At 41.0% G+C, this 23,525-nt stretch overlaps 1 protein-coding gene across 1 annotated transcript in view; it reads right to left on the bottom strand.

The window, feature by feature from the left end:
• The window catches only part of LOC136992337 (double-stranded RNA-specific editase 1-like), a 48,271-nt gene that overhangs the window by 5,914 nt on the left and 18,832 nt on the right, over window positions 1–23,525 (bottom strand). The window contains exons 4-7 of the mRNA XM_067298677.1: window positions 20,927–21,095; window positions 20,238–20,386; window positions 19,457–19,625; window positions 7,596–7,777 (exon numbers count right to left, since the gene is read on the bottom strand). Coding sequence (XP_067154778.1) covers window positions 7,596–7,777; window positions 19,457–19,625; window positions 20,238–20,386; window positions 20,927–21,095 — 669 coding nt within the window. The remainder of the gene's footprint in view (window positions 1–7,595; window positions 7,778–19,456; window positions 19,626–20,237; window positions 20,387–20,926; window positions 21,096–23,525) is intronic.

Below are 23,525 nucleotides of genomic sequence, written 5' to 3'. Positions count from 1 at the left end.
GCCTTAAGTTTTCCTTCAGTGAATGATTCCCTCCAAGACCAAGATATTTAGGCTGCATGCATCTCTTTCAGCAAATAATAGCTTACGCTTCCCCATAGGGCTTGCTCATGCTCCTTCCATACCGATGTGGTGAACACTGTAATGCTACAGAGGGGATTTGCAAAGAAGGACGAGGAAGCTGCACACTCAAGTACACATTACATTTCCATGGCACTTGTACAGTCACACTCCTTAGGTTACTTTGCTGTATTAACTTAAAAAAAAAAGTACATATATGGACTCAGAATTTCAGATATACTTAAATGACAACACCTTGTTCAGCTGCTTTGTTATCTGCATAAACCTTGCAGAGATGCCACAGGAGTCCCTGAAGGCGAATCACAGGCAGCCCAAACAGGGAATAAAGGTCATCTCAAAAGAAAAGCATCTGATAACACTTAAGGTGGATCATATCTTCTCCCTCAAAATCTAGATGTGATCAGGGCACAATAAGCTGGAACTAGTAATGGGAGAGAAAACTAGGGTAGAAAGGAAGATGTTTTATCCTCCTTTGAAAACTGGTGTAAGTAAGCTATTTCAAGGACACCGCTCAGAATTTATTTGTGGACATTACTACAAGCAGGTCTAACACATGAAAGCAAAGGTCACAGCATCCTCGTTCCAGTGCTTACATAAATAATCAAGCCTGCCAGTTCTCTGAGGACAGAACCCACAGACAAGTTTCATTAGAAAGGACACAGAGGGCTGAAAAACACAAATATGAATGGAAGGATTAGGTACCAAGGAAACTGCCAAAATCATGTTGAAGGATATATTAAAAAAAAAAGAAGGAAAAAAATTATGCAGACAGCAGTTCTTCAGAAGAGTGCTGATGCATGTTCATTGAAAAATCTTTATCAAGTCCTACGTTGGTGACTGACATCTTGTGTACAACCCTGTCCCGAATCACTCCCCATCCCCTCTAGTGCCACCCTGCCCCACCTAATGGAGGCAGCTTCTGAAGTTTGCGTGGCCAGGTCTGCAGGCTGAGAATCCTCTTCCCTTATAATTTATAAGCACTTCAGTCACTTACCATGACAAATGCTTCTTCTGCGCATCTTCCTAACAAAATATGAGATACAAAGAGTGACAGTGATTTCAGCAAAGAGGCAGCAGGGCTCCTTCCTCTGTGAAGCCAGCGTACAAAATTCAGAACAGGGTCATTCCTCAAAGAAGCTGCTCAGTTTCCCTGAATATTAGTGAAATAAGATCCTGTCAAACTTCTAAGATGTACCTACACACTTTGGGATCCAATGTGAGAATACAGCCTGATTGTCCAATCAGAGCCCATAAATACTTTGGGGGTATAATAAAGTGTTCCTACAATATATTTGAGCAGCATATTCTTGCTTTCAACCAGTCCCTTTTGTCTGTTGGACAAGATCTGACTGGCATCCAGACTGTTAAATAAAAATAAGTCAGGCCTGGGTTAGCCTCTATGCATTCTTCTGGGATCCTGTGTGGCAAAGCAGGTGACAGGAGAAGATGCACTGAAATATTCATCAGATCTTGGTAGAGAAGGTCTGCTGAGGATACAATAGTTCAGATATTGCTTTCAGTTCTGCAACTTGAATCCATTCCTTGTATCACAGGAATCAGTGGAAGACACACGTGCTTCCACAGGACAGAAGAGGCATTTTTCAAAGACTTGGACAACAGAAGGAATCTTTACTTAAGTTCAGGACTGACCAAACCCATGTAACTGCAATTCAGGTTTCCAAAAATTAAAAAAACAAACAAACAAACAAACAAAAAAACGAAGAAAGGACTAGTATAGGAAAATTCCCAACAGATTCTACTAGGCTTTCAAATTTTCTATCAAACCTAACAGTGAAAGGCAACTTGCGATGGCATGTGCATCTTCCCCGACAACTTGGAAGTTGGCCATTCCTGACTACAAGCAGTCAACAGTCCGACGATCATGCACTCCATGGCGACTGGAGTGCGGGCACAGTCGCACAGCAAAAAACAGTAGAGAAGCTTACCAGTTTCAAAGGTGAGCTCCATGGTTGTTGTGCTCAGCTCCATTTAGAGAAACCAAAGGGCTGGAGCTGTGTTACTCCCTCTGAGACTTCCAGCATTGGCTACTGCGCGTGCCGTGTGGTCAGGGTTTGCTGGGAGAGCTTCTCTACCCATTGACACAACCTGACCCAGTTTAAACCAGGAGAAGGTATGGTGATTAGCTACTCTAACACGGAGACAAGCTGCGGCCAAGAGTTGCGGCCTGCAGCAAGAACCGCTCCTTTCAACCTAGCCAGTCTGTACAAAAGCGTTCAGCGAGGGAGTTCTTTCTCCTACTCCCAATCTCGTTACAGAGGAGGTCAGGACAAGGGCAGCTAATAGTAAAAACCTGGCAGGCAGCACGGAGAATATCTGAAGGCAAACCGGAAGCTCAGAGCAAATGCACGCCACCCAGCCAGAAACACTTTAGAAAGACCAAAATAAAGCCAGTGTGTCTAAACAGCAGGGTAAGGAAGGCTATAAAATGCAAAATGGCATATTCCAAAAAGCTGAAGCTAGCTTCAAAGGACGTACATGGGAAGGACTGTAAAATGACAAGTTTAATGTAAACACATGGTAAGTCAGCCCAAAAAGAGAGTCTGAGAAACAGCTTGCAAAAGACATAAAAATTAACAATAAATCCATTGAACATCGCAGCAACAGGAAATCAGTTTTGCCAACAGCTGGCCAAGCTATAGAGGGAGCATTCAGAGAAGAAAGAAGATGATATTGTGAAAAACTGAATGAATTTTTGCATCCAGTTTCCCTGTTAAGGAGCCGGGATAGGTTCCAAGGCCTGAGCCCCTTTTACCGGCAACATGTCAGAGGACGCATCTCAAATTGAGGTGCCAGTAAAAATAGTTCTAGGATAAACCTACAAAGTGAACAAACACCAGTTACAGCACCCAGATAGTATTCAGCTGCGTTGGAGGAAATCAAAGATGTGACAGCAGAAACAGTAGTCTTCCCAGGCCAGAAGGTAGCTGGTGACTCCAGTTTTTAAAAAGGAGTTCAGAGGCGTGCCAGAGAACTATCACTCAATAAACCTAACATCTTTACCAGGCAGATTGGTAGGAACTAACAGGCACATGTGGAGACATGACAATATTGGGAAGGAGTCAACAAAAAACTGCCTTAGTATTTGAAGATGGAGGATGGCCAGTGTGACACTAATTCTTAGAGAGCCAGGGGAGATCTAGGGAAGCAGAAGGCCTGTTTGCCTGATGTCTGCCTTAAAGAACAGGATTAATGGACATCTGGATGAATACAGTCTCCTTGGAAAGAGCCAACCCAGCTCTGGAAAAAGGAAGCCCAGCCTCACAAGTGCACTGGAGCCTTCTGAAGTAGTCAACAAATGGGGACAGCGGCTATTTGACTTACAAGGTTTTACACAGATTTCTAGAGATCATTTATCAGGATTTCTCATGAAAGGTTTCTAAAGAAACTACACAATCCTGAGACAAGAGGGAAGGTCACTGAGTGGGAGGAAGGTCACTGAGCTGGTCAGAAGACAGGGACTCAAAGACAGGACTGAACAGCTCATTCTCGCAGTGGAGGCAGGTCACTACTGGAGAGCCTCAAGGTCTGTGCTGGCACCTTGAAGACCCGAAATGGAGTGGTGGGGGAAAAACAGGGGAAAGATTGTTGAAGACACTAAATTATTCAAGATAGTATAGATGAGAAGCAATTGCAAAAAGTAGCAGAAAAAACCTGCAACATTGAGTGACTGGGCAATAAAACGGCAGATGAAATTCATTCTAGATAAATATAAGGTAATACACATGAAGTAAAAAACAATCAATTTTACATAAAAAGTGCTGGACTTGGAGCTGGTTATTAGCATTCAGGAACCAGGCTTTGGTTTCTAATACTCAGTTCTATCAAAATGTCAGGTCAAAAATCAACAGCAATCAAAAAAGGCAAAGAAAATGTTAGGAATAATTATTAAAGGAATACAGAACGGAACAGAACATCACGATGTCACCATAGAAATCAGTACTGCTGCCTTATCTCGATTATCAGGTGCTCTCTAGCTCAAAAAGACTATAGAGAAATGGAAAGGATGATCCTTATGTGGAATGGTTTCCATACAAGGAACAACAAAGTGCAAGAAGACTCTATCTGGGAAAAAAGATGACTAAGTTGGAACATCATAGAGGTCTAGAAAACTGAGTGGCATGATGAAAGTGATAGGGAAAAACTGCTTATTGCCTATTTTGAGCAAAGACCTAAGAAGCATCTAATTATATTAGCAGAAAGTAAATTCCATTGCACAAATCTTTACACATCCTATGGACTGCCTTACTGAAGATGCTTGGATGCTAAAAAGTTTACACCAATCCAACAAGCAAATACAGGAGTCGATGAGTGAAAGATCCATTAAGAATTTTTAAATACAAAGACTCTTCACCCCTGACTCGGAAAGTCCCTGAGCCACAGATTACTACTGCTGTTCTCTGGAAGCATCTCTATGGGCTTACCATTTACTCCTACTTTTCACTGCGTAATTACCAGTGGGAGAATAGTACTAGGCTAGACGGACCTTACCCTAAGACCTCAGTCTTATTTAAAACCATTTTTATGCTGGTGACAGGTAATTGGAAGATGTGACACTGCTCCAGGATGTTTTATCCAAGAAACAAAACAGAGGAAGACCATGTCAGTACCATGAGGAATTGGTCAAAACCCCCAACAACTTCATTTCTGACAATACGCTGGTAAAAAACAGGAGACCATACACAAACTAAAGCGTAACACTAGACGTCAAAACAGGGAGAAGGTAGGCTGTGTTAAATGTTTTATTCAAAGTTAAGAAAAAATGCACTGTCCAGAAAAGCAGAGACTACTGCAGGGTTTGGCTTAGTAGCCCTCACAGAAAGAAGGGAATGACGGACACCAGCAATGGGAACCATAAAGACAGATGTTTAATGAACTTCTCTTCATACTAATTGCCTCTGCTAAAGAAGAGCTTGCCTTTTATATGTAATGCCTTCTCTTTTATATTTAATGACTTCTTCTAACAAGGATTTTCAAGGACTGTTTTTCTAAATGGCGTATTTGCTGAGTTTTTGTTACTCTGCTTTTTGCACTCGGTAACTCCTTCATGCTAATCTCCATCAATGACTCCAGAAAGAATCTGTGCAGATTCCCTTGCACACTGGCAGTCTGTTATCTGCTCCCACTCTCAAAGCTTGATCGAGAAATTGGTCCCTTTTCAGATTGCTCTAGAAATTCACAACCTCTCTTCTCTCAAACTGAAAAGCCCAATTTTTTTGTGAGAGCTCATGGTCCCTCCGTGCCATGGCGCTAACGGCATGCTGAAAGGTTGGCTCCTTGAATCAAGAATCCCGGGAGTTGATATTGGGTGGGAGTATTCTACCAACATATGGGTTTCTTGCACTCACTGACTGCAAAGCAGCTGCTCTGATATGCATGTTTGCATTTAACTAGCTTAAAAAAAAAAAGGAAGTATAAGCAGAAAATCTTTTATGGAGAAAGAAAGAACATTTGATGCAAAGACAGTTTTGAACGGTACAGTAGATAACAATATCTCAGTCTGACTTCAACTTAATGCAACTGTCCCTGCAGACAAAAAAAATCATCTTATAAGAGGAAAAAAACCTCAGTGTTTAGTGCTTTCTCAGATAAATAGGTGAGACAGTGGGGAAATACGGAATGCCATAACTCAACAGATGTTATTTTATTTCATATCCCAGTTAGAAATGAGCAATCATTATAGAATTGCATATGCAGGATCAGGAGGAACATAGAATTGGGGACAGTTATTTCTGTCGTGCTTCAGCAGTATTTCCAAATAGGAATCCACTGTAAAAGGCGTGAATCAAAGAGTAAATCTGTAGCTACAAAAGTGCCCCAGCTGAATCCAATAGCATGGATCAAAACACAGGCTTTGAAGACTAATCCTCTCAGTTAAAAAAAAAAAAAAAAATAATAATAATAATAATTTTCCTCCTTTCTCCCTCCCAAACAAGCTTCTTGTACATTCTGAGATGTGTGTATTTTCACAAAAACTTAACAGTTGAGAACATTTCTGAATTCTCTCTACTGCTCAGTGAGTTCTGGCTGAACTCGTAAAACAGATGGTGCTATTTCCTATCAAATAGATGAACACAATATTTCAGCTTTTGGCTTTTAAGAAGCCAAGGTGCTGTCACACGTTCTGAAAATAACAACACAAAAACTGTCCCCCCCGCAACCTGCTGTTTTGAAGAATTGATAAAAATCCCCAGAAATCAGGCAGCAACAGTCCATGCATCTGCTACTATGCTCATAAACCAGTTATATATTTGGAATTATGAGTGCTATAACTCTTACTTACATGCTAATACATGGACAAATCCATCACTTAACATTTTAGTATGTCCTGGTTCAGGGAATCCTTACTAATTAGCTTTCTTTTCTAAAGAATTGCTGGTTGTTTGATACACCTTCTCCCCACTCCCTACATCTATTTGTAAAATTCATGTCATACTTTAAACATGCTTTAAAATACTGATCTTTCTTTCCTGGAAAATAAACAGATGCATGCCAGAAGCCAAGCTCTACAGAACAAAGCAGTGCACACAATGATAGGGAGGATAAGAGATTTCACTTTTAAAACTTTCACCACATTACCGTAACTAGCAGCTTTAGTTTTGGGGGGGGGGGTGTTTGTTTTTTGTTTTTTTTAGTATTTTAGAACTTTCCTTTAAGTCACGGCTCAATCAGAAGTTAAGACCTGTTAATTCAAACACTGCCATTCCTCTTAGCCCCACTAGATTCTAAGATGGACACAAAACTAAAGAACAGGACTTAAAGGTTCAATAGCAGCTGCAGAAGACAACCGCTCACTGCGCCTGCTGGGGATTGCTGTATTGCTGTCCGTCAGAGGTATCTAATACTCTACTAAAACATTCCTAAAGGACGTGCCACCAGGCTCTGAATGCAGCATTAAACTACAAAGTGGAAATGAAAGTATTATGATAATCGGATCATGCAAACAAGTTGGGTGCCATGCTAATTAAAGCCAATGCTGCATCCAACAGAGATTGATGACAGAAAGAAAATACAACCAATGGCAGCTGAGAAGTTCTCTCCATCCATTTTTAGGTGGTTATTGATCTAGAAATTGTGACCCAAATGTGTGTATCTTGGCACACTGCTAAAAGATGCAGCCGTTCAACACATATCTGCAATGGCAAGAGAAGTAACAGTGAGATCTAACGCTATTCTATGGATGGGAAGAGATTTTACTAAGCCCAGGCTTTCAACTTGCCTCACGTATCGCTAGGGCACATTCCAGACAGCAATTACGTGAAACCACATTAAAAGGATCACACCCCAGTTCTTACTGGGACCTTTTAACTCATGAAGGCTCCTTGCTCTGGTATTTCTGACTGAATATCTGATTTAGGTTTAGACTGGAACTTCTGTGCTGTAACCACAAAGCAATTTACTCACAGTACATAATTCGCAAGGTTTTTGAGAATTGCAAAATCACAATGCTACTGGAACAGACTTAGTTACCGGTACGGCCTTCTCCATTAGATACTTGCCACTAAGTAAAGGTCTGTTGAGTGTATAAAGAGGTGGTAGATCTTCTATCTCTGCTATCCTCTGGTATACGGCTCTGGATAGATGATCCCCATGATATAAACTCCCCAAGATGATGCTAGAGAAGTAAATTGGCTCCACAAAGAGGCTAAGTAAGGCTCCTTGAATACCCAATACGTTCCACCTAAGAGAGAGGGAAACACAAAACAAAAAAACAAAAAAAACACTTTCTTTTTAATGGAACAAGTAACATCTGCCAGTCAAAATAGCAGTCAATCACAATGGACTAGACTTCAAACTCTTCCTCATGCCTAGAGTGTGACTATGGTAGCATAGCTGTGACACCTGAGAGAATTTTAGAGATCAGCTTATGGGATGCTCAATGGTATCCTGAGTAAGATGACCCTTACCAACAGGTCTACAGTCAGCATCAATATCAGGAGCAGATTCCATAACTTCACTTTCCCACTAATGTATCTGGTGATGCATTTTCGAAGCCTCCTAGGGTCAGACATGGACGGGATCACTCAGTCAGAGAAAGAGCCAAACTGCAAGATCCTCAGCCAGAAACAGCAGCTAATGCCTCCAAAACACACCTGGCAGTGGGCAAACTGTCTTTCCCAGAATACAAGAAGGATTGGGTCTGCAAGGCCTCATCATCACAAGAGAATGTTTTTCCTTTACATCCTAGCCAAGCGGTCCACATGCTGCTGCCGCCAAAAAAGATATTTGTCATTGCTTGCAATATCCACAGGCAGAGAGAAAACTGAATCTCCAGAAATCCAGGTGCATATATTCTTTGCTCACTTTAGCCATTTCATAGATTCCAACCATAAATCCCTGCCTGCACCGTTACAGCCTACACTGGTACAGGTTCAGTGTAGGCACCTAGCCTGTACAGGAGCAAAATGATGAATGGGTTTAGTAGCTCTGCTCATTTGATCGAGTTTCAGCTCTTAATCTGTACGTGACAATCATGAAACACTTTGTTGAACCTCAAAGCCTACTGCAGGGTATTTCCACTGTCCTCTCTTTTGAGGTATACTTGCAAACAGTTTTGCACAATTAACACAGCATATCTGAGTATAACTGCAACACCTAGACAACTGGGTGCACAAGCAGCAGGAAAATGTCTTTTGGTGCTTGAAAAAAAGAAAAATTAGCACAATGGAAGATCTTGTACTCATACAAAATGGTCATCATTAGCAAAAGCCCCATCCTAATACGGATGCAAAGTTCCCCTACAAAAAGAGAGGGAAATCCGCCCCTTGCTAACAGTGTTTCTCAGAGCTTGGGCAGGGATGACACAGCTCCACCTCACCATCAGCTCAGGCTAGAAACTGTGTAGCACAACTGCTTAACTACTGCTAGAAACTGGACTACACATTTTGACCGGCTACAAGATTTGAAAAAGGTTTAAAAAAAAATTGCAGCCCAAGTAAACAACTTATTTGCAAACCTTTACTGAGTATGAAAATGGAGGCAATGTGCATTAGCTTACTCACCTGTCATTAAAAAAGTTGGCTTTAATGAATGAGTAGAAATACTGTACTAATAAAATTTAAGGCATAGTTTACATTGAATAAAGGCATATTTTGTATAACACTGAAAATGCAATCAATAGCCAAACAATAAGAAACCATCAGATTAAAGGTATCAGGTGAAAAATTATTGCTTACCAGGGCCTAGGTGCCTTTCTAAGGACTTTATCATGACTAGAATTTTGTAAGCACAGTCACGTATTTCAAGTGCCAAATAAATCTCAATGGTATTTTCTTGTTATTTGCAGTATTACCTACATCAAGAATAGAGAAGCATATGGACTACTACAGTTACAGATAATATTACGGAAGAAACATCTGGAAAGAATTCAAGTCTAAGCATTGCAAATTGTGGTCTTACAACCGTATCTGAAACTTGCGGACACACAAATTAAGCTTCCTCAAGTTAAGCCTATTTCATTTTACTTTTCAGGAACAGTACTTGAGCAATGGACAGATATTTTACAGAAGGCCAAAGTGCTCCTCCGGCAACCCCTAGTTCCCCAAAGAAAACCTTTGCAAGCTTTGCAGGGCCTTTTTATTGATACCAATTGCAATATTTCTAGAGCTTGTGTTTTGCTGGTTTTCCCACACACACCTCTCCCAAACTTGGTACCCTTCCCTGGCACAGAAAATGAAAGATGAAGCTTGTCCTGGTAAAATTATATTGATTAACTCAAAAAGAAGAGCTTGGACAGCTGAATAAGCATCTGCAGGACAAACTGTAGGAGCTTGCATTACAACATCACCACTCTGCAGTAACTGCCCAACACGTGCTGGTTTTGCCAAGGTCACTTGTGTCGCATTCACCATTTGAAGGACGTGCTCGTGGGCACTGGGTTCGGAGCAGCTGGCTCGCTGCAAGCACAGGGTTTGCAGAACCCATTTACATGACCAAAACCTCACGCTCTTAAAATTGCTTAGGCAGGGTCGGATGGTCGTTAGGCTTTTAAAATCAGGTTTAAATTTCAAATGCTACAATAAGATTACATACAGTTATCCACAGGAAAATATACCTATATCAGAAATCACCTGCAGACGTACTGCAAAGTTAAGTTAGTTTTGTATCATAACGTTTGGCAGTAACTCAGAGAGAAACATAAAACCCAGTGAAGATCTGTAGATTGTAACTGAGTCAGAGAGGCAGGATTACACAGAGACTTTTCTTGTTGTTCCTTTCTACACTATACTTCCTCCTGGCTAAACGACAGTTTCTCACCTCCATTAGCACAAGTACTAGAAATCAGGCTGATGGATATGAACTGAAAAGAAACTATATCAACACCATGTATCAATTTTCAAAAGGCCAAAAACATTGTTTAGTGAAATCACAACCTATTTTGAAGTTAGCGGGCCAAGTTCTGTATAGGTTCACTACAAACTGAGGTGCACAGCAGGGAGCAAAATTTATTCCAGAAAATTTTAATAAAGTCTGTGCTGCCTTTTGAGTCAAGCCAGTGAAAAAAACTGAGTAAAAGCTTTTTTCTTCACATTAATACATAAAGTAATAGCAGAAAGGGTTAAGTAACTGAAGTGACTTAAGTCTAGTACAAATTCCAATCTCCCAGTTCTCAGACTGAGTTTATAACATAGAAATGAACCTTTCCACTGCAATGCCACGCTGTAGCAGAGCATGCAGACTCCGGCCAAGGTGTAACACTTATTTCGGAGCACTTGATGTCCCAAGAAAGCGATAATGGAAGACAACTCTGTCATCTCCAATTCAGCAATTAAAACCTTTCACCACAGCCATAGGCAAAAATCCAGAACTCCCATGTACGACCTCGTGGCAGGTCCGACCATAATGGGCAGCCCACCAAAGCACGGAACAGACTGGACCCATGCAACACCTTTTCTCACAGTCAAAACAGGAAAACGGCATTGAGTTTGCATCGGAGAAAAGCGCTATACCACAAGCTTAAGCAGAACACAGGACCGGTGCATTCATGCCAATGGGAATATTCAAATGCCTCAAGGAAGACGCATAGTCAAGAGCTTTGCTGCAGAGGAGAAGAGCTTCCACAGGTAGGGAGAAATCCTCCAACGTGAAACTTTTCACCGGAAAAAAATGACACACTAGTCTAGCAGAGCATAAAACCGATGCCTCTTACCACTATTTTACTTATCCTCAGCGTTCGGGTTTTAAGTTACTGCAAGAATCGAGCGATTTCCTTTCACAACCACTTGTAAAACTTCAAACTAAAGCTGCCATTTTAAATATGACCTTTCATGGTGATACTAAGCACCAGGCGCAGGACCTAGTTCCAGACTGCTGACCCTTAAATACAGGTCCCTGCATTTGAGTTGTGTGTCCAGGCCCGATTCCAGTTAACGGTGATTTACTCAGGATGCCTAGTCTGAAGATGACCATGTTTTTTCAGCTGAAGAGCTCTCATCAACGAGACGACCGTCTAACGTAACGGAAGCTTCGACTCCTCGTGCGGGTGGGAATACCTGCAGCCGAGTCCCTGCCGGCGAGCTCTCCTCCCGCGGCTTCAACTTCGCAGCTCTGCGAGCCACGTGCCAGCAAGGAAAGGTGCTCCAAAGCGATGCTAGAAAGCTCTGCCTTCAGACAGTGGCTTATTGACTTGCCCTGAAAGGATTCAGAACCAATTTTCTTAACCTCGGAGCAGCCTTTCATGGTACAGAAGCTCAGTCAGCCAGGAGTCCTCGAGCAGGTTCTTCCTGGGGCTCATCAAGGTTATGTTTAAGCACAACTCCGAGGAGGCGACAGAATTTCTAAAGCTCTTTAGTAGCCATTAGAAAAGTACTTAAGCAAGGGAAGGGAAACAGAAGAAGCTACTAAATCAAAACTACAGCCCTCCTTTTTTCTCAAGGCAGCAGACATACCACAATGGCCCTTACTAGCAACTGTGTTAAGGTTTTCAGTGTTATTATTATTACCTGTATTAGCTACTGCTGCTTTTCTTGGACAAGGAACTAGAAATGATAAATTTAGCCACTATCTGGCTACTGTTGCAACAGTTAACAAACACTAGGAGGGCTCCAGGCAAAGGATACTGTAACCTGCTGCTGTTACTCAGTGTGAAGTTGCACCCTGTCATTTCCTCAAGACGAAGCCTGACGTAAGAGGACGCATCTACTGCAGCTCACCGCCTTGATCCTCCTCAGTCCACTAATTCGATTGCTTGTATGGCTCTCTGTAAAGTCAGATCAGTGAAATGATCCAAATTAAAAAATAATAAAAAATTGAAAAAGGGGCAAGGAGGAGGAGATGCTCGCCGCTGGAAATACCGTGATACAAAAAGCACCATCAGGTCCTGCCCCTGCATGCTGGCTTGCCCCAGCTGTGCTGCAAATCACGTCAGTGAAATCATCAAGGTTTTGTGTTTTAAAATGGCAGTTTTGCTGGTCCACACTGGCTCAGAGCTCCCCAACCAGCTGCATCGTCACAGCTGAGAGGCAGGGAACTGCGGTGTGCAGGCAGCAGCTGGGCACGGGCGACAGCAGTCTCCTAAAACAGTTTTGCCATCAGAGAATAAACTACTGGAAGCACATTTGCCAGCCCAGCTTAAAGTTAGCTTGCTTTTAGAAATGAAGTAAGCAGTGAAAAAACAATACTTTTTCCTGTGGATAATTTCACTGAGTTCAGTGGGACCACCCTGCTGAGCAAAATGATGTAGGATGGAGCAAACTGTAAGAGGAGCAACAAATTAGATCTGATCTGATCATGTATAAAATGCATCCTTTTCATTAACCCCATTATTATTTATCTCTAGACTCTTGATTATTTTATAAATTCATATATTCATTGTTTGCTATGAAGAAGAGATCATGTATGATTACATACAGTCTCTCACTGGGTATCAGGTTTATAATTTTTTTTTTGAAGATTTTCCATCAAAACTGTACCAACAGATCTTCTTTTCTGATGAAGTTTTTTTTGCATAAAATTCTGCTTTCCATGGAGTGTTTTTCATGAAAAACTCAAGCACTTGAAAAAATGCAGGTGCAACCCCAAAACTACTCTGATTCAGAAATGCTGCTGAGATGTCTCGCTAGGGGTGAGGCTCAGAGTGCCTTGTGTCCCTGCTTACTTAGCACACTTAGCTACAGTCAGACCAAATATTTTCCCTGTCACCAAGACTCTGCCATATCTGCCACCTCCTCTGAAAAGTAATCTTGTGTTCAAGGGTCCGGAGAAACTTTCCTTTCCGCTGCTACATCTCACCACCTTTAAGGACACCCTTTAGACACCAATGAGAGCCACTGTCCATCTGCACATTTCCAATTTAAGTCTCAGCATCACTTCACTTAATATTTGCTACACAACTGCCTGTTCCTACAGATGTAACCAGTTTCAGGTTCTGCCACACCTGCACTTAAGTATCCATAAATTCACATACAGCTTTTGGTTTGGCAATGAAGTTGCACGTGAATTGTGTTCAAAATCTGAAATTTATAGAGGGAACATTCTCTGTGCAGCAGGCTCACCTGAGAGCTACAATTTTACAGATGAGCACCACGTCAGGGAAATCTGATTTTTCCAGAATTATCATACTTACTGGTTTCCTTAATCTATATTCACTGCTTAGATGCTAACAAGCTGGAGGCTAATGCACACCTTTTAAGCTTTTTGCAGTTTTCAGTTATGCTACATTAAAAAAGAGGACAAAGAAACTCAACACTGACTTTAAATCAAGAGGAGTCCTGTTTTCCTTTCTATGTTGTCAGACTTCTGCTTTGGACTAATACGTGCTCAGAGGCAAGGACACCTATGGTGAACACCTATAAGGATGCCTATTGGTCTGTTAATGTCTTCATGATGTACAGCTCATTTTACAACTCTGAATACATGGGGAAAAAAAAACATAAAATTTAACTCTGCAGCAATACCTTAGCACAGACTTTGCTAGTGCACTTCTTGCTGAAAATACAGGCTGCAGTTAAAAACTCACCTCTGAACTTTCCAAACCCAAATTGCATATAAATTTCATTATTGATACTGTTTCAGAGAGACCACAGAAGTGAAGGGAGCCTAACAGCAGTAAGCGATAAAGCATGACGTTGATACCAGTGTCTCAGCACCACTCATTTATTTTTATGCAAACGGAAGTATGCAAGAGCTGAGTCATTACTCATTGCATTTTAAACAGTGCATATGGAATTGGTGTCAGAACTTATCACAGGAAAATGAATACTGAATCCTCTGCAACTACCAAAATGAATTGTCTGTTGAAAAATGAAGTTATATTTATGAGAGACTGCAAATCCTGAGAAAAAACAAGTTACAGTTCAAAGAGCTACTCTTATTAATATCATTTATAAACAGCAATAAATATGGGAAAAGGAAAATGATTTAGTAGACATTTTGTTTATGTCAAGCTTTTACTTGCACTCAAAGGCAAGGGACTAAGGATGGAAATTTTATGTAATGCAAAGTAACAACTATATTTTCATGCAATTTAATTTCTGTTTTCACAGGCCTCAGTCAAATCTCCTTTCTTCAAAAAAAAGACAAAAAGCACAATGAAAGGACAAGTAAGAGGCATGTTGTATCTTCTGGGGCGCTCCTCTCTGGGAGGGGTTGGGGCAAGCTGCAAGATGTGAGAAGATGTCAGACCATCCCTGGAAAGTGTTTTCCCTCGTCATATGAATCTTCTGCCCTCCTCCACGACAAAGGCTTGCAGCCCAGATGGCAGCTCTCTCAGGCCATAATCTCAAAGGTAGGCTTTGCCTACTGTGATACCAACAAGATTTTGAGGCCTTCTGAATTGCCCTGTGAACCAGGAGCCCCTCCTGATGATCGTGCATCCAAGGTGTGAGAGGATTTGCTTCCTACCTTGCAAACTTAGGAACCTAAAGATTGTGTTTCTAGCTATCTCTGAACAGAAGGTGCTCGTGTTTGCACTAGCTATGTTCATGGTTTTTCTGCTTATTTCTACTTTCTGTGACTGTTACGATCAGCCTGACAAGTTTAAGGCGGGCATCATCCCCAGAGATGCTTGCAGAACCCTCCGTGTTAGTCTTCACCTCTGTGTCTCCGAAGTGGATCTGACTGAATATCCCAGCGTTTGGCTCTTAGTGCGCTCGTTTGTTGCCTCATCATAACGGACGTGTTCACCATTCACTGTGGTTCATCATTCATGCACAGGGACACTCCTGCTCTTCAAGTCAAATCCAGACTCACGCTGCATAGGTCATGATCTGCTTGCTGTGGGCACCTGTCTAGCTGGACTTCGCTTTCATTACCTGGCAGAAGGAACAGCCAGAGCGGACTGTAGCAGACTTCACTGATCGAATCACCTTTTCATTTCTCTTTCGGTCAAATCTAAACTCCTGATTTCTCTTTGCTTCCTTGTCTAAGAGATTATTTGAAGCTCTACGATCAGTGCTTTCCTTCCATGAGCCACAGCACAAACAGGCAGCAACATCTGCATGTGGAGTGCAGTCAGAGTTTCTTTTCTTTTCCAGTTCAAGTGGGTCAGGTAGCAGCCCACACTATAAATCAACTAATGCCAGAAGTCCATGTTCTTTGACGGTAGGATTCCTTGCAAAGATCTTTTTATTCATGCTGCGGTCACATTTTCAGTTAGCTAAATCGGAAAGCTGCAGCTGAATCTAGGCTGGCAACCACAATGCTCTGACTTGTCCCATCTTTTCTGCTGTTGCCTGGGTTTGCTGCATGCTGCCAAGCCTGAGCCAGGACTCAGGTCACTGGTCTTACTGGTTAGGACTTAGATACCTCATCTTGGGTAGTTGTTTCCTTCCACTTTCCCTGAGGTGTTTTTTTTTTTTTTTTTTTTTTTTTTTAATCTAGGTGCCACACAGTCACCACATATCAAAATTAATACATTCAAATAGACCACTGTTATTTTGATTGAGAATTGATGAGAAGATTGTTCTTTCTACTGCTATTCAGAGATCATACTAACTCAGCTGTGAAGCTCTCCTTTTGGAAATCACTTTCGAACCAGAAAAATACTGGACGAGAATGAATATAACTGCAGAATACACAGCCTTTGGTGAGCAAAGCCATTCAAGAGATGGACATAAAGACTGAGTTAGGAACTTCCATTCGGATCTTCTACTCTGAATAAACACAAGACAAGAAAAGGCCAATGTGTAGGCAGGCGGTGTTCTTTCACTCAACAGATTATCAGAAATAATTATTTTTCCCCTTTTGGACAAAAAGGGAACAAGCGACTTCCCCCTTAGTAACTGGATCTAACGTTAAACCACTTCTCAATTCCTGGATCATTCCTAGGAATAAAACACGGAGAAAAACGTTCTGTTCTTCTCAGCAAGACAATAAAACATACTCCATCTATGACTGGAATGTTTTATGAGAACTTCAAGCAATTATCTGAAGCCAAAATACACATATATGGAACAAATTCAGGATACATTTAAAACAAATCTATGAATACTAATGTTCCAAACCAATTATTCTGGTCATAGAAATCACCGTTACACTGCCCTCGAATGACATCACGTGCTAAACACATTAGGAATAATCCAGTTCGAATGCTTCTGATCCAAGGTGGGCTTACATCTACTGTTACATATACAGACCTTTTGCTGTTCTCCAGGTTTACACCACATGATATCACTACAGGTTAGAGTTTGGTGCCCTGGCAGGGACCCCCCACCACTCCTTCCTCCCTAAAGCAGAACTTTCAGATTTCTTGATCGTTTTTGTCTTTTCTCCCCTACCTCTCCAGCATTCTCCCAACACAAGCACAAGGTGAAAGAAGGTTACAAAAGCAAGAACAGAGGGAGATGAGCAGTCAGAGTAAAGCGAGGACTTTCTGAGGCAAAATCTACAGGGCTGTTTCACAACTTCTTGCTCTCTCACTTCCCAGGTGACTGGGAAGGGAGCTAAACCACCACCTTGCCTTTACCACTGCGATAATGAGAGAAGACTGGCAGAGAACAGCAGGACTGTCCCTTCAGGAGGATGTTTTGGTGGCGTAAGGAGTGCTGAGTATCTGCCACTGGAGAAGCCAGGGAAGAAAAGGCGAGCTGAGCTCTCGGGGAAAACAGCAGACCGACATCATTCTACAGCCAAAGCCCATTTCATGAGTCCTATCCCAGTCCATGGCAGAATCCAACCCAGAGCTTCGTGAATTTAAGTTTGCCAACTTGCAGTCAGAACGTAAAGAGAAACCAGAGGAAGCCCACAGATGAGTATCAAAGCTCATCCCCTTACTACCGGTGGGCTTGGCACTCCACCGCAGTGGAAAGCAGCCGCTGGAGAGCCTGTACTTGTCAGCAACTCTTCACTGGAACGGAGAAGTAAAACAGAAAGGTTGCAAGTTCCTTAGATACTCCTAACCGGCTCAGGATGGGGTAGACAACAGGCTGCAACAAAGCACTCAGAGGCTTGAAGTAATAGGTTGGATTATACAAGGGAGCTGTTCAGAAATCAATAATTTTAATACACTGGATTCCCCACGTAATCCTGCACAAAGAGAATTTACCCCTATATTGTCTAGGCTGGAAGATTTATTGTGCAAAGAAATGCAATCTTTAGCAAAATAAAGCTTTGGTTTGACCGTGAGTTTGACTTAAGAGGTACTTAGTAGGTTTTTATTAAAGAAATTATTTCTGTGCCATAGGAGCAAGTTAGCCTGATTGAAAATTTAGTGACACCTGAAAGGGCTAAATTGTTCTGTAGTACTGAATATTGGAAACTACATAGCAATGCATTCTTTCAAATTTAAATGGACAAAACATGATCATAAGTGTCAGGGAAATTAAAAAAAATAAAAGCAGAAGAAGAAGAAGAAGAAGGAGGAGATGGAAAAAAAAAAGAAAAAAGAATATGAAAATTTGGGCCTCCTTACCCGTCATATAGTCTTTGCTCTGTGTCAAAGGATTCTATTTGCTTCCTTCACTGGCACAAACAAAATTATTCCCATTAGCCCCAAGGAGAGGTGACAGCTAGCTAGGCAAGCGTGAGATGGATTCTGTTCTGCATCACACAAAATCAACAAAATAGTCAAATGTGTTCTAGCTCAAGAACTCGCTTCATTTTTTATTTTCACTAATAGCAATGATGACGTGATAAAAGAAGTCAAATGAATGCAGCATGATTACCATATTGGACGGCTGAAAGAAGTCACTGATGTGAAGCTGGCAAACCTGCTTGGTGAGTTATTGATAAAATTCTAAAAGAAACTTAAATGCCATTTTTATAGAATTATTTTTCAACAACCCACTGTCCTCACTTCAAAAAGGCCCTGGCCATTTATGTCAGAGGGATTTAAAAATAACAAAGAAAAACGTCTTTATTCAGTAGAGATGTTGATTGCTTGAGACAAGACTAGAGGAAAAAAACAATTACATAACCTTCACCCTGTATCGTTAATTTGGTATACACAGTGTACAACAAATAAGTTCTGACTTATTTTCTGTGTTAAAATATGCTCAATAAATTTTGAATCAAACTAACCGTGACTTGACAAAAATGCATAGCTATTTTTATTAAAAATTAAGCTAAAAACATCAGCTGAAAAACTTGGCATTTCTCTTACACATTTTATGAAAGCATAGAGAGGCTGAAAACATACAGACTCATTTTGAAAAATCATGCTACAATTTTCTAGGAAGTCTCCCATGCTTCTGATACTATTTAAAGGACACTTGCTAAATTGTAGGTGAATCTTTTGTCTATGCCCAATTAAAAAGAAAACTGAAAAATTAAATAATAAAAGAAAAAAGAGTAAATCAGATAAATGTACATAAAAGAACTAATGTTAGAAAACATATTATTTTAATTACAGTTCAACCATTTAAGTAAAAACATTTCAAATAAAATTTAAATCATTTTCAAGTTACAATTTAAAAGTGCCCATCAATTAACATGTTTTTAACTGAAACATTTCTTCCTTGTATGAAACAATGTAATTCTAAATCCATCCATGGAACTCACATGTATCTCTAATATACAAAGATGTAAATACATCAGAGGAAGTTATCCAATATGACTTGTGTAATGTACTTATTGCACTGTTTTGCTAATGCCGTATTATGTTAGGCCAAAAAAAAAAAAAAAAAAAAAAAACCATTCCTCTGATATTTTCCAGTGATATAAACACAAAACAAAGCTGTCCTGACTTTAAGTGGCTGGAATGACAGATAATTTTTCCGCCCCACCTATGAAGCCAGCAGAAGGTCTGACACCAATCGCAGGTGAAGAATCAGAGCTTTATTAATGGTTATAGCCCCCCTCGCGCTACGCTTAAGCAGTGAAACCCATTGATAACCTGCACATTCATTGCACGTCATGCACACCTGCCTTTTTTATTCAGCAATAAAAAAAACAATACTACAGAAACCAATTAGTAATATCTCACCTAGCTATCTTGTCACTGCATGACATGGTAAGTAGCCTTTCTCCTTGCAATACTCCATCCCACGTCTGGATAGTGGTAGTAGATCTCACAGGAATTGTCCCTTCCCCAGATTCGATTTTTGTCCGTAGCTGTCCTCTTGCTTTGCGGTTTGGATGTCTGTCCCCTTGATCTATACGACAAAAAGTGCTCACCATCAACTCAGAAATACTCTCAACATACTTTATATATGGCATTAAAATAAGAACAGTCAATTAAAGACACTTGCCTGCATAATTGTTAACTTGCGTAACAATTTCTATTGCTCCTTTCAATTTAGCTACAGCATCAAACATCTCTCTTGTACACCGTGTCTCCTAAAATGCATTCGCAATTAAACCAAGCTTTCCATGAAGGAACAATTAATATGTAGCAGGTAGTTCTTAAATTCTATTCTGCACATTATAGTATTAGAATGAAGTCAAGCAGCAGATCAAGAAATGAGCAGGCAGACAACAACCATTAAGAGACAGCAAGATTAAAATGGCCTGGTTAGTTCTGTAAGGATACTTGCTGACACGCTGGCTTATCTTTACTAATTTTCAGCCTCTTCAAGCCCAGGTGGTTGATCTGCCTATACTTAACTTCTGTGATACAGGAAGAATTACTCGGATTTTCTGGAGAGACCTTTTTCTAACACACATCTACACAAAAAGGAAAGAAGACACCTAAGCTCTAACTGTGCCACTTGTATGTGATCAAATAGGCTTTAGACTCCACAGCTTTAATATGATTGCTGTCATACCCTCTTGTGCTGCTTCATGGGGTGAGAAAATCCTAGCATCGCCACAAGGAGACGTACTGATATAGAGATGAAACTGCACATTCTCCTTCAGTTTAAACCCGCCGCGTTCAGATTTGATAAAAATGGATTTTTGCTGATCTTCTTTATTGCTGAAATAGAGAAGAAAGCTATAGTCAAAACTGAAATAAACACATAAGTAATGTAAACTGCTCAGTCTCAATAGACATTAAAATGATTACAGTATGTCTAGACATGGTTATAACTCTAACAGTTATTAGAAATAACAAAATGAAGAGACACTAGAGACAAGAAAGAGAGAGCCCTCGACGTTCCCAGTGAACTTTTAGAGACTTATCAGGAAATGAAACTTCACATATTTGCTAGCCCAGATTATTTTGATTTACATGTTTATAGCTTACAAAAAGATTCCCAAATACTTTTTTCCACGCTTCCCTCCCCAGGTTCACACCTAGTTGAATACACGTTTTGTTAAAGTTAAACTTTATGGGAAATGGCCTGAAGTGCTCAGTTACGCTTTCTAATGTAAGAGAGATTACTTCACATACTAGCTTGTTTCAGCAGGGTATTTCAGGACAATTGTTTCACATTCAAATAAATATAAGACAAGTGTTTAAGACAGCTTTTCAGTTTGGTGGTGTTAGTTCATCTTCTGTTTCTCTCAAGCTTACCTTAGATAAAGCTCAAGTTGAGTATATAGAAATTTAAGCAGGCACCGGCGAGATACAATTTCTGCATGGCAATCATTTAATGCAAGACCACGATCGCTCATATATTCACCATTGATGCATTTTGTTCCTGTAGAAACACTTATTACCAGAGCGTCTTTCACATCTGTACCTGCAAAACAAAATTTCAAAATTTTAATTTCGGCAATTAAAAATCACAGTCATTCTAGCAAGAGATTTCTTCCCGCAAAATTCAAACAATGCTTCTTTCTGCGTTTTCCTTTCAAAAAAATTGGTTCTTTTTCCAATACTTTCTTTATAGCAAAAGCTTCACTCAGACCTATCCTCCCTGCGCCTATACCAGCATGGTCTATGGTTCACGTGAGTTCTTCATTTCGGAGTTCAGACTAGTTAGAAATTGAAAACTTGCAAGGAAAACATTGCTGCTTCAGGAAGAGATATTAAAGCCTGAACTCCAAAGACACTGCTTTTTTCTGAGACACGGTTGGCCCGCTAGCTTGCAGCACATACCTCTTGGCTACACATGCAGATATCCACTGTGATTTTAGAAATTTGTCTTATTAAAAGGCACTGATTTATTAAAAAACAACACATTTTGATTGGGTATTAAGCCAAGAACAGGAAAGGTAGAACTACAGTAGGAAGGAAGATTAAATGCTTAAACCGCTGCAAAGCTTATCAGCAGTATAATATTTCTAGAGATATAGTCCTTGATGTTAAATAATTCTGCACAGAACAACTAGATGTGAAATCTTTAAAAATATTTTGTGTTTTATAGTCAGAAAACTGCCTCTGTCACAAAAAATAGAGGTCAGCTGTATGAAGAATTCAGAAAGGCAGGTCCAAAATGTTACATCCCTCTAGCAAAACAGAGCAAAAAGCCCCAACAAGCCACACGCTAATTCCTTCGAAGTTCACAACGCTTGATCAGCAGAGGCAGAAAGCGGCCAGCCCTGCCAAATGCCCTCTGCTATCTTCCTGCCGCAGAATAGTTATTAGAGTAAGTAAAAGTCGAGAAACCACATTCTACACACCGACCCCAAAACAGATTTAACCGGACTTTAGGCACCTAAGGCTTAGGATCCTCCCCTTAATGTGAGCTCAGTTCCTAGGGGTGCCTATACAGAGGGAGCCTGCTACAGTGTAGAGCCAGATGTGATGCACGTCCCATCCACAGCTGTGCCAGCTCCGACTCTGGAGCGGCTTGTTCGCACTCCTGTACTGCTGGCACACCTCTGGGCAAACATGCGGTGAGCTGGATGGGGAAGATAGCCGTTGTTTTGAATGCAATTCAGGGCCCTAGTACTGTTCACCACCTGATTGCCCTATGGCAGTGCCAATATACGGGGCAGAACAAGTAATTAGTAAGGGGATGAGTGGCACGGAACAGGACGGGTTGTTTGAGCTGTCACTGTTGATGAAATAAATCCTAACCGAAGTACAGCCTTCGCAAAAATGAATACGAGCCCAGCTTGCCCTCCTATGGGGCTGAGATAAAACCAAGGAGGAGAGATGGGGAGGTGCTCCACCACCTCAAAATCAGTAGAAATAAAGCTTAACGTGTGGAAGGGGCCACGGTTAGTCACTTGAGAATCAAGAAGCCATAACCAGCTCTCTGGTGGGACTCGTCCGTGATACGTACCAGCTCCAGGGGAGAGTCTGGTCCCAGATATTGTAGCGAAACATACAGCCTTTGTATTTTCTAAGCATATATTTCTGCCAAATACTTACTAGAGTCACTACCTAGAGAAACGTAGCTTAGTTAGCTCAAGGTTCATTTTAGTCAGCTGGCATTTTCATAGAATTTACTTTTTTGTTATTTACCAAACAGCCAAGAGAAGAAATGTTCAAATAAAACACGCAGCAGATCAAAAACTTGGCACTTTCAAATGAAAAGAAAGGGGCCGAGCGAAATGAAAGTATTGGACAAAGCCTTCAGCCCAAGTCATCCTGATGCCCCCGTGTAGCGACAGGTACCTCTCTTCTCTGTGTGTTCACTGTGGCTTTGCAGAGGCTATTTTTAATCTGAAAACCTTGAACTCGTGCAGAAATTTCCTAGCGTTTTTCTGAGGTCTAACACAGGGAACAGAACAAATCCAGGTGGAGATTTATGAAGGGAACAGTGACATTACGAGAACTTCAGCAGTTGCCCTGCTGGCCCTCGGCAGCACAAGCTGGTACAGGCTCCCCTGCTACGAGCCATCATGGCCAACGGCATTCCTGTTCGGGATATTCAGTGTCTCATGTCAGGGGAAGCTGTTCTCTAAGGCTGGGCGTCAGGGTCACCTAATTCTAGGGATTCCCCAGACACTTAACGCATCCATACAAAGCCGTTTTCTAATAACGTGCAAAGCTATTTCTTCAGTTAATCAAAATGTAGTCACATGTTAATTAAGGCTTTTGATTCTTTGGGCACATGGCTCCTCTGGGAATCTTGGACACAGGGCTGTAATTACAGTAACAACTTTTTCAACATTATACAATAATCTAAAATAAAACTACAGCATGTTCTTCACAGATAGATCATCAGGATGAGGGACTAGCAATGTCTCACTGGACAGACTTTGGGGAACAGTTTTAC

This window comes from Apteryx mantelli, chromosome 6 (genome assembly GCF_036417845.1).
Source record: "Apteryx mantelli isolate bAptMan1 chromosome 6, bAptMan1.hap1, whole genome shotgun sequence".
In the NCBI taxonomy this organism is placed as follows: Eukaryota; Metazoa; Chordata; class Aves; order Apterygiformes; family Apterygidae; genus Apteryx; species Apteryx mantelli.
Note: the sequence above shows the minus strand (reverse complement) of the source record. Positions and strands in the feature narration are given on the sequence as shown.